The 12,351-nt window shown below is 45.9% G+C and overlaps 1 protein-coding gene across 1 annotated transcript; it reads right to left on the bottom strand.

Annotated features, from left to right (window-relative positions):
* Positions 1-9,189: 9,189 nt before the first annotated feature.
* Positions 9,190-10,887, bottom strand: F5891DRAFT_1034487 (uncharacterized protein). The gene is made up of 8 exons (XM_041361756.1): positions 10,531-10,887; positions 10,344-10,475; positions 10,182-10,290; positions 10,062-10,130; positions 9,961-10,025; positions 9,752-9,890; positions 9,510-9,701; positions 9,190-9,454 (listed from the first exon to the last, which is right to left on the bottom strand). The coding sequence occupies exons 1-8, from the start codon at positions 10,692-10,694 to the stop codon at positions 9,305-9,307; spliced, it is 1,020 nt and encodes a 339-aa protein (XP_041225743.1). The 5' UTR covers positions 10,695-10,887; the 3' UTR covers positions 9,190-9,304.
* Between the last annotated feature and the right edge of the window lie 1,464 nt (positions 10,888-12,351).

Raw genomic sequence — 12,351 nt, 5'->3', positions numbered from 1 at the left:
GTGCTAATGGTGTTTTCCGGGACAAAGTCATGAATAATCTTGTACTTCAAAACATAAAAAAGGGAGTATTAGATTGCTCGACACGCAGGACATAACTACACGATTATAACTTGCCGGCAACGATGGTGCAATATCGCAACAAGGTCGTAAACTCCCCATGGTAAACTAGATTTTCAGACATCCATGGCTATGTACCAATAACTCAAATTTCTCCCAGTATACATAGCCATCTTTAGCAGGAGCAGAATTGTGTCTTCCTACAGTTCCCACGGCTACCATATCAAGGACTCATCGGTTCTCTGATGTCAGTGAATTGATGGACATATTATAATACCATAATTGACTATATATAGTTAAAAATCACAACAATCTCCATAAAGGTGGTGGTGAGAGTTACATAGAGATGTTTGACCTTACATAGGAACAATGAATTTCCAAGCCAGCCAACCAAGTCCTCCCATGTCTAATGTACTGTCTTCTACTTCAATTGTCATGTGACGGAAAGCTGTAACTCGAGCCAATAAAGTGAAGCACAGGTCTATAAGTGTCAGGATACTGCACAAGTCGCCACTAACCATTGGCACGAAGTTCTTCCATCATGGGACAATTGAGTAAAAAAAATCACCCAGTACAAAAGCTGCAACTCTTGTTACTGATTACGTTCACGCGGAGTCCTGCATCTAGCTAACATCACCTTCATCATCAGTATATATGGTGAATGATGCACTTCCGATGCCGCTTTCAAGAGGGCAGTCAACATATAACACCAGATACTATTACTATTGTTAGGCCAGAGTTGCAAAATTCAATGAGGACCTCATTTTCATATCTCAATAACTACCACACATTAAGACAAAATAATTACATGGAATTATAGCTACGTGTGTCATAGGAAAGCTCTAATTGACAGAAGAACAAAATGTATTTAGAAGATGCTGCCAGATGCTGATGCAAGATGTTAGAAATAGTAGAGAGTTGCAAAATTTCCCATGAGCGGGTTGGCATAGATGTCACACTATGTCACAACATTGATTCTATGAATCTGAACCCTGACCTGGCAACTGGTATGCATGAGATGCGAGAGAGTAAAACATTGGCATTAGATGATTGCAGCGCAAGAGAGTCCGCAATCAGAATTGATTCTCCGCTCCAACCTGTCACGTTTGAGCATTCTTTGACACCAGTGATTGCATCGTCAATAACAACCACAACTCTGCTCTATTCTCATCGGAAAAATTCTCAGAAGGTAAGGGTAGGTATGAGGTGAGGTGTATGTGAAAAAAATGAATTTTTTTGGTTAGACACTTCGTCCTCCCCTGACTATTCTATGTGAAACAGGTGACTTCGAGTGATAGATTTGGAGCCGTACATGTTCCTCATAGGTATTTTTTTATAAAAAAAATACAATGCTATGAATCTGTGTTGGAAGATCCTAGATCCAAGAGTAGAGGACTTAAGATGTGTTGTTGCGTGAGCTATGAAGCGTTTTGCAACTCTATACAATTTTGCAACTCTGGCCCAACGATAGTACCAGTGATGTCCGATTTTCACAGTGAGGACGTGGGTTAATCTTACTAAGCTAGTGCTTATGGATTGTTGAATCGAACAAAATATTGCCATGCTGCTGAATCTTCCACTATAAATTACAAAAGTCACACGTCCCCCACCAAAACAGCATTCTGCAAGTTTCAATCCAACTGGTGCATTTTGCGGGTGCAGGAACAGCGGAAGGTATTAGTACATCAAAATACATGTCACTTAATATGACAGTTACCAGAGAAGATTCTTAGTTTGAATATATGTGATTCAGTGATCAGCATCGGAAGGTCATTCAAGATGTCGCACTGTCCTGCATGATATGGGAATCATGCAGAACACATACATGATACATGATCCCACATATCTATAGTCTGTTAGCTTTGTCCTCAGACTACACAAAAAAAATGTACTTTGAGTATAGACTCAAGTGCAACAGATAGCTTTGTGTGCTCCAATCACACAAAAAGTACAGTGTTTTGAAGAAAAGTCAAATATGATGGAGAAATCATATATTGACATAGTCCAAGTAATGGGTGTATAAAAGCTTGGGTCATTACCTAACATTTGGCTTATTTACTTTGACTACAAATAACCAAGGAGAAAAGTTAAAAGCCTACAAAAACCCTATCAAAAAGGCCCGTGTTTTGCTTTGTTTTCTTTTATGATTATTCCTACCTTATTTTCTCTATGTTTTTCTTATCTCTTTACCTATATGATTCACTGACATCTCAGATGCATCATAAAATGTACCTGCAAGGTATGATGTCATATGGCTCCACAGATAGTTCTGGCCTATTCTGTTGGTTTCTCTGATGTCACCCATGATGTCATAGTGATGTCATCGGATGCTAGAATGTTCTGCTCCGCCTAGCTCCACAAATGCTCCACAAATGCTCCACATTGTTCCACAATGAGGTCATTTATGATGCAATTCTGATGTCATTTCTCTTTTCAATCTTATTTCTTGGTACTGTACAGTTTCTCCCATCTCATGTATATCTCCACCCAAAAATATAAGAATTTATTTTTCTTTCAAATATCTGAGAGAAATCCCCCTCATATTCTTCCACTTTCCCTGATATTGACACTCTTTGTGTTAGCCAGAAAGTGCAGACCAAGTAACTAGACTTGCTCTGAGATCATTTTATCCTTTTCTTGACTGTACCTGTACTGCTTAGTGTGCATCTGACATACATTTCAGAGGACTAGGAGTATCAAGTCAAGCCATTTTATCTGTGCCTGCAGATTCCTTTGACTCCTGCATACATATCTTCAAGTCGTATAACTTGTAGTTGTACACATCCATTGTATTATTGTAGTTGTATAACACACGGTTGGTTATACACTATCATCCTATTATTTTGGATACATCCTTTGTGCTTTACTTCAGAGGAGTCCAAACCAGCATCTTTGATTTGTATCACACAGTCATACAAATCTCTCCATTTCCCATCAACAAGTCCTTACATATTTAGGCGGGGGAAATTCTAGCAATATCTGCTACATCCAGTTGCAACCAGTTGCACAACAGTGTGCACATCACATCACTTATCTGTCTAGTCAACAAAAAGACTAGAGAGACTTATTTGTGTCAACCAATTTTCCATCTAGCCATAGGAAAGGGTAGATATTTCTCTGCAAGGTCTATATTATCTGTCTTGTCAGATAAAGTTAGATTTCTCTTGTGGAACATCGACTGTTCTAGGTAGAATCACACCACTGGGCTGTATAGCAGGTAACCTCCCACGAACGACGTGTTATCTACCACGAAAGAAGAAAAGTCGTAGACCGCTGTAGAAACAACAATACTGAGAGGAACAAAGAAATGCTCCTGACTGTATCTAAAAAGTTGTAGGTCGTGCGTTGCCTAGTCTGCGATACTTGAGATGGCAAGTGCATTCGACCCTAAAGGGGAAGCAGGTGCAGCGGAGATCTAGAGGTACGCACTTCAGCGAAGCGCGAGAAAGCGCAGGTGCGCGCAAGGTACGAAGGCGCGGGAACGCGCGCGCGTATTAGCGCGAAGCGCGGGAAAGCGCGCGCGTGTAAGCGGAAATAAGAGAGACTAAACTTATGTGAAGATATAAGCAAGATAAAGGATGTGAGATGTGTTGTGCTAATGAATAGATTTCTACTGCGACTTTCTAAGTAGTAAGTACTAGGTAAAGTTGGGTGAAAAGTAAGGTGTGAAGGGTAAGTAAGTAATAGTATGTACTGCTGGCGCTTATATAGCGCGGTCATGCGGAGCCGAAGCGCTACCGAGTAGGTATGTAAAGATATATATAAGTGAGAATTCATGATAAAAATAAAGGTGGAATGATATGCTAATAAAAGAAATGGAAATATACGCACTAGAGGGCTTGGTGGACAGTGGATGGATGCTTCTGGATGGCTGGCGCTATAGGGCGCGCAAGCGCGGGAACGCGCGCGCGCGTATACATTGCGAAGCGCAGGAATGGTGCGCGCATGGCGCGCATTGCGCGGGAAAGCTGCGCCTCATATAGGAATTGCTGTGGACAGTACACAGAGTGGTGCTGCGAGTTGGTGCTGTATACTCCCTTAGTGGAAACTGCCATATCACGCCATGAGAGGCATGAGTCTCTACATCTCCCAGGGACTTTAAATTCTGAGTGTCCCCACTCAGCGCGCGTGTGGTGAGGATGTCGAGTGATAGTATGCGCGTGCGATGCATGTACAATGCTTGGGTTGTTGGGCGATGAATGCGCGAGTGCAGGAATTATTGCGCGAGGTGCAAAGCGCGGGAAGGCGCAGGTGCGCGTAAGGTGCGAAGGCGTGGGAAGTTGCGCGCATGGCGCGCGCGAGGCGCGAGAATGTGCGCGTGCATATGCACTGAAGGCGCAGGAATGAAGCGTAGCATGGTGGATTGTGAGGGTGACTTCTGGTGTGAATAGTGTTCCATGGGTGTGAGGTGATGATGCAAGGGTGATATGGATGTGGTGCGCGAAGCGTGAGCGAGACGCGCATGTACAGCGTGAAGCGCGGGAAAGCGCGCGCGCACAAGGCACGAGAAAGCGCATGAGTGTCGCGTGTTTTGTATTGTGCGTATGATACGAAGTGGCGTGGTCCAAGAGCGATCCAATCCATATCCAGACCAAGTCCTGCTAGGCGCGCTAAATATTAGGTGGTAAGGTTTGAACAGTGTGAGTAAAACTATATGTGAAAATGCGAAGGAAAAAATGGTAAACTTTGCGGATGTCCTATCCGACTTGTCTTCTTTGTGCGGCTGTCGACATCTACACCTTCCTATGAGCGAGGCGCGGGAAGCACACATGCGCGCACATGAGGCGCATGGGCGCGGGAATATTGCGCGCCTATGCGCGCGTTCTAAGGTAAAAAGGGCATGGTGCCGCGTCATGCGTGCGAAGAGAAAATATACTATTGAGCTAGGCGGGCACAATCTAAGGTTGTTTTGTTGTTTTCTTCTATGTTCTTCTAGGTGCTTCCTATATGCATATATATCAGTGTGTTATTAGTCTTTTGGACGGTGTTATAATGAGAAAAAATGAGAATGAAAGAGCGCTGGACGAACCCCAGGGTAAAACGAATGATATCCTATGAACAGCGATGGTATATCTTTCTCTTTGGTGCGCCACTGAAGCGCACGATCCTCCTCCTTGAGCGCGTGCGAGTGCGCGTGACTAGCGCGCTTCGCGTCTCTTGCGAGCTGACGCTTTACTCAAGGTAGGGTTGGAATGAGCGAGGCTGGCGTGCTTGGGGGGGGGGCTTGTAACTGGCAGAATGAATTCCTGCACAACGCGCTGCAGGTTGAAGGCGCGCCAATGGGGGGCGCTGCAAGGGGTGTAGGGGCGCCCTACAAGCTGATAGGATGCGCGCGATGTGCGCGCCTTGAAGCAATTTCGCGCGAATTTGATTATATTGGCTGAACACGCGAGGAACGGCCATTTATCTGCAAATGCGTTAGTGAGAGATGTATGTAGTGTAAAATTAGGCGCAAATGTTGCGCAAATGGGCAGTAAAGGTGGTATATCAAGGCGCAATAGGCGCATGGGCGAAAGAGAATAGTGCACATCAAGGCGCGCAGGAACGAAATTGACATGGTAAGCAAAAGCGCGAAGAATGCGAATAAATGTGGAAATTGCGAAGTTAAAGATGATGATAGGGGGGTTAGGCGCGTATGTATGTGTAAGGCGTGCGCCTAAGTCGCGCCTGGATGACTGATTGTAATATACCTTGTGTTGAATGAAAGAAATGCAATTTAAAAGTGGAGAAGTGATAGAAACGCGATAGTGCGAAGACTCTGCTTGAATTATGAATGCGCAAGGCGCGGGAACGCGCGCGCATATTGCGCGATGCGCGTAATCATGGCGCGTGAACAAGGGGTGGTGCGAAGATGAACCTAAAGTGTTTGGAAGCGTCATATAGCTCCTTAAGAGCTTTAAACATGAAAGAGACAGAAAACGCGAAATGAGACGAGGGTAAATATACAATACCTCTAGGCGCGCGCATTGCGCGTCCTCAGGCGCAATATGGTGCGCCTGAGTCGTGCCAGGGTCGCCTGAGACATACTCTGCTTGGTGGTTAGATGGCGTGATGCATGGATGCTTTACTGGCGCGCGGTAGTCACTAGGAGCAAAAAGCGCGATGTGTGCGTGATTGTGAGTGACATCTGGAATTTCCAGAGACAAACTCTGGTTGATGCGAGGTGTGACTTGAGCTTCTGGTGCGGTAGGAGGCTCCTCTATAGGCGCGCCAAGGTGCAATGGATGTTTAGGGTCATCCCTGACCTCTGATGATGCGAGCGGTGGTAGCAGTGATGGTGATGGCATGATTGGCGAGATTTCTTCCTTAAGTGTTGCGATAGCGAGAGGCGAGTGTGTTTCTAGTGGTGCATTAGTGTGCAATAGATGATTAGAGTCATCCCTGACTAATGGTGATTCAATAGCGGTAGGCGCGCGCGATGTGATAGTGATAGGCGCGCGCGATTCGAGCGATGGCGCGTTAGTGTGCAATAGATGTTTAGAGTCATCCCTGACTTCTGACGCGATTGATGGTGATGGTGATGATGCAGATTGTGAAGGAGATGGTGCTGCTGAGGATGATGGTGAAGAGGCGCCTACAGTGCGCTTCTGGTTGCACTTCGCGAGCGCGCGCTCGAGTTCGTGATCTAAAGTGGTGCGTTCTGGTATGGCTTTGTGTGCTGGCGCAGTTAATGGTTGAGGTGCGCGTGAATCGCGCGAAGGCGCGGGAAGGGCGCGCGCGCGAGGCGTGTGAATAGGAACTGGTGGCCTTCTGTCAAGTACAACTTCTGAGGGTGCGCGGTAGAAGAGTCCAGCTGTCGCATTAGCGCTAATGGTCGTATCCTGGGTTGCATGGTTCACGTGATGGTGATCTTTGCACTTAGCCACTTTAGCTTGCGCTGTTGTGCTTGGCGCTACCACAGGCGCGCTTACTGGTGTGCTTGGCACGGGAAAAGCGCGCGCAGGTAGTAGGAACTGCGCAGCTGCAAAGACATCCATAAATGGGTATGGGTCGTATGGATGGTGGTCGGGGAACTTGATCATAAGGCGCAAGCGGATTTGCGCCTGAGCATCGCTAGGGATTCCTTCCATGAATAAGCGGTCGTGTTCGGCCTTTCCAATACGGTCTTCATCCATGAGTGGCTGCATAATCTTCCTGAATGCGCGCAGGTAATTGCTGAGTTCTGTGCAAGAGGGCATTGGTTTGTTAGCGTATTCGCGTGCGATGGCGCGCAAGTCCGCGAGCGCATAGCGTCTTTTACCATCCCATCCAGGATACATTACCTTTACCTCATCTAAGAAGGCATCGTAATCGCTTACTTGCGCCTCAGGCATTCCGCCCCATAGTTCTTGATCGTCGCGCTCAAGGTAGCGGATAATACCTTTGATGCGGTCAAGTCCTTGGAGTCCTGCATCATCAGCGAGCTGCTCATAGGTGTCAATAAACTCGGCAAGGTTGTCTGTAGTGCCATCGAACTTGGGCGCGTTTGCTGTGCTGCGGATGGGCATTCTGAAGGGCATTGAAGTGCGTGAAAGGTGCGCGCGCAAGGCGCACAGGGGTGGGAAAGCGTGCGCGCAAGGCGCGAGAATGCGTGACTAGAAATTGGTTAGCTTTTGAAATTGCAAAGAGATTGACCTTATATGTGCGAATTGCGCTAAGTGCAAAGGTGCGCTTGCAAGGCGCACAGGGGTGGGAAAGCGCGCGCGCAAGGCGCGAGAATGCGTGACTAGAAACTGGTTAGCTTGTGAAAATGCAAAGAGATTGACCTGTATGTGTTAAGATGCGCAAAACTAGATCTTGCTGACTGCTCCCCTCGCGGTGGGCTCCAGTTGTAGAAACTACAATACAATGAGGAACAAGGATGCTCCTAACTGTATCTATAAAATGTTGTGAGGTCGCGCATTACCTAGTCTGCGTTGCTTGAGGAGACAAGTGCGTTCGACCCTAAAGGGGAGGTGAGTACAGCAAAGATCTAGAGGTATGCGCGGCAACGCGAAGCGTGAGAAAGCGCAGGTGCGCGCAAGGTACAAAGGCGCGGGAAAGCGCGCGCGCGTAAGCGGTAATAAGAGAGACTAAGCTTAAGTGATAATATGATGCAATATAAGAAAAGAGAGATGCAAAGTGTAGACAAAATGGAGTTCTACTATGTACTGCTAAGTAAATAGTGGGTGATAACTAGTAAGTTAAAGGGAAAAAGTAAGGTAAGTAATAGTATGTACTGCTGGCGCTTATATAGCGCGCCTAAGCGCGGTCAAGCGGAGCCGAAGCGCTACCGAGTAGGTATGTAAATATATATATGAGTGAGAATGCATGATAAAAATAAAGGTGGAACTATGCTAATAAAGGAAATGGAAATATACGCACTAGGGAGCTTGGTGGACAGTGGATGGATGCTTCTGGATGGCTGGCGCTATAGGGCGCGCAAGCGCGGGAACGCGCGCGCGCGTATACATCGCGAAGCACGGGAATGGTGCGCGCATGGCGCGCGTTGCGCGGGAAAGCTGCGCGTCATATAGGAATCACTGTGGATGGTACACGGAGTGATGCTGCGAGTTGGTGCTGTATACTCCCTAGTGTAAAGCTGTCATATCAAACCATGAGACACACGAGTCTCTACACCGCAAACTTGAGGTTGTTTGGCAGCATCTAGTCTTATCAAAAGTGTAGTCTTCCAACTTAGTTGTTATCCATCTCAGGCCTAGGGAGTTTCTCCCTAGGCCAGAGCTCTGCTTATCCAATACTCTGCTCATCTGCTCATCTGATCCTCTGTAGTTTCCGGAAGTTCATCTGGATCTTTCCTGCGGTCCTCCAGACCTATTCTGCTTCGGACTTTGTCCTTGCAGCCTTTCCTCTGTTTACTTCTACTCAGGACAAGTCCCGAGTAGCCATTATACATATCAATATCAGGACGAAATCTCATTGTAATTTCCGGAAGTTCCTCCGGAACTTTCCCACACTCATCCGGAAGTTACTTGCGCCCGTCCGGAAAGTCCTTCCGAAGTTTCCCACGCCTTTGGACGTCCTTCAGATGTCTTCGGACTTTCTTCGGACACCAATCTGAAATTAAGGGCACATACTCGGGTAAGGGGCACAGCGCACGAGCTGAAGCCAAGCCCCTCAGAATCAGTCCTACCCTTTGTGCATGGTCTTAACACATATGAGATATGACTTCTGGTGTTAGGTCCTGACGATGGTTGTTTCCAAAAACCTTCCTAAATAATAATGTCAGATATCTCTTATGTACGCCTCAAGGCAGAATATACCTGGTTCACCATTCGAGAAGTTGGTTCACCCTACATTGTGTGACGGGTCCTGGGACATCTTCAAAAAAGTCTACCACGTTGTTCCAGAATCCTTCATAGTCGAAGTCACCATCAATGGTGCACCAAGACGAGATGTTGGACAGCGCAAAACGAACCTGCCATAAAGTATTGCATGTCAGGTTTGGACGGTGGGTAACGATCTCTACTTACTTGGCACACAACGTAGGCGATGGAGCGAGGAGTAACCTTCCTCATGTTGATAATGGAGGCCACACAAGTTTTAACCTTGGCCTGATTTAATTGTCGCTGGGCATGCCTGTTGTTTTCGAGGATGTCAGCTCCATCACCGTCACCATCAGCCTCTCTTGTGGAAGAGGGTGATGTGAATATAGCTTTGAAAGCCTAACCCGGTAATCATTAGTACGGTCACCACTATTGCCCAGGTGACTGACTTGAACAAGAATCTTGGACTTGAAGAGGCCTTGCTTGAGGTTGCCATAGTTGACCATGTATTTCTCGTACAAGAATAGTGGCCACGAGTTTTCCAATACAATGTAGTCTACCGTTCTGTCACGGATCCCAGCTTTCACCCTGTCAAATCATCAGGGTCATCTAATAGCTGATGAAGGCTGACACTCATGTGTTATCACCCCAGTCCCACTCCGAAGGGCAGAGTAAGTTCCCACAAATGTCACGTACAAAGCCGCGCATCTGCTTGTCATCCAACTTCAGTAGAGAAGATGGTCAAAAGTCTTGATTAACCCAGGAAGCGATGAGGTCTTTGAGAGTGGATGTATCGTCTCCACGGGCCGCATCCGCTCCTCTTTTGAGCTAGTGTCATCAGTATGCAGGGCAGAAAGCTTTGGAACTGAGAATACAGACCTGTTTCATCATATCTTGACATTCATCAATATCAAGTTGTCCAAGTTTTGCATGTAGCCATGGCAGAACCTGCGTGAGTACAATGTAACCACACTGCAGGTGATCTTGTCTGAACAATGGAAATGAGCTATTCAGTATAAAACAGAAAGGCAAATGGCGTACTCTGTGGTATTATCCTCTGGGCTCCCCTCCTCGTATCTGTGATTGTTCTTGGCAACCAAGTCTTCCAAGCTGGTATAGAGCACAACCATCCGACGAATCGCTCTACCTTGAGCAACATAGTAAGTTGTCTTTCTTTTAGGATAGGTAAGCAACAAGCACAGAGCGAGCAAAGTGGTATGTATCAAACCTCTGCTTGATTCCTCTCTCTTGCCTCATGTTTTCCAGCTCCTCTTCCAATGCAGCGATGCGACGCTTTGCTCTTGCTTCTGTAGAGGTAGGGACTACCCCAGAAAGGTCTGGAAGTGAGAGGGATTGCAACCCAACCTGATTGTCAGCCCCTGACACAGACATGGTAGATGTGAGGGAGGTCAACGTGTGCGAAGTGAAGAATAAAGAGCAACAAGTGAGCAATGGTGAAGGTAACGAAAAAGAATATGGAGGGAACTGGGAGATTTGGAAAACTTACTTAGACCATTATATACCCACTCGCTAAATGTTGAAACTTATAGGGCAATGCCTAATGTGGATATGATAGGGAGTGCAACTGCAATTTGTGCCTAAGTGAGTTTTGCTCTCAAGATGTAGTACATAACATACTAGTGTGCCCAGATGCTCAATTGACTTGAAGAAGGGTCATATGATCATAGTGGATGACAGGTCGAAACGGCCAAAGAACTAGCAATTGACTAAAGACATCTGCCAATGGTGTCAACTACTCTTGACAATCAAACAACTACCTAACATACCAGCCCATTGCCAATAGTTCGAGTTTGTATTCTAGTATACATCAATCAAATTAAGTGAAAGTAAGTTCTATTTGACTCACCATATCGATGCAGCAAAGCATGTAAGAATGGGGTGCACAAAACATGTGAGACCCCACTTGGCGACCATATTTCCGGTCATCCACAACTGCTGTTGCCATCCAGCGCTCCGCACAATGCATGACTAAACAATCGAGAAAAACTTTCAATCAGAGTATGATGCATGAACCTCAGTATTAAGACCCGAAGGTCTTTGGAAGTTCAAATAGGCCGATATAACAAATAGACAAGTCAAAACCACTGGCTTTTGGCCAACATGATAAGAAAGTTGGTTCCATTGAATGGCTGTGAGGGCTTGAGCTATGTATGACACAGAATACTTGAAGGTGAATCAAAAACAACGATTTATGGTGAACACTGGGCACTCACAATGATACCAACGATGTGTCACTCCAATATCTCTGATCAACGAAACAAGGCTTGTCAGAAACTCATAAAATATGAACTCAAGTGAATTTACCTGAGGTACAAATGGAGCAATTGCGTAGATTCAGTGAGCTGCAAGAATATCAGGGTAATATTTGTGAGTTTGGATTTTGCTCTGGAGTCCATTCCAGCTCTTCAGATAGAGTCATTCACAATGGTTAGCTTCTAAAATGTCCGTAAAAGAATAGGTACCATGGAACTTAAAGGTTCTGAAAAGGTCGCTACGCCTCAAGTCGGCTCCATTGAATTGAACAGCAGAGACAAATGGCCTGTAAAAAACAAAACCAGTTGTCAGTACACATTGTAGTAAACAGATACCATAAAAAATGTGTCGCACACTTGATCCTCAGATAACCTACAAAAGGTTTATCCGAGGGTACATACTGAGGCAGGACAAGGTTCATTGTCATTAAGATGGTTGGTCCAGCTGTTGAATTGTTAAGATGATGTTAAGTTGAAGATAAATTAAGCCACTCACTTTCAGGTAGGTCAATTTCACTGACAAAGCTCTTCAAGCCCGTCTTCAGCGTCTTCAGAGTCCAGGGAGACTGAATGCTTGCGATCACTGAGCAAAATGGGATCAGCGACTCGAGAACAACAAGCCTCGAGGAAACCTGGCTACCACATATCTGATGAGGGGGGTGAGATAAGACCGCAAACAAGAGACTTACTAAGATTTACTCGGCTTAGGAATACTTTGGGAGAAGTTGCTTGGGTCCATGGATAACTACATTGATAGATCTAGTATGGGGTAGTGC

Source organism: Suillus fuscotomentosus (assembly GCF_016647785.1).
Source record: "Suillus fuscotomentosus strain FC203 chromosome Unknown F5891scaffold_28, whole genome shotgun sequence".
In the NCBI taxonomy this organism is placed as follows: domain Eukaryota; kingdom Fungi; phylum Basidiomycota; class Agaricomycetes; order Boletales; family Suillaceae; genus Suillus; species Suillus fuscotomentosus.
This window is presented reverse-complemented; position numbering and strand designations above follow the sequence as displayed.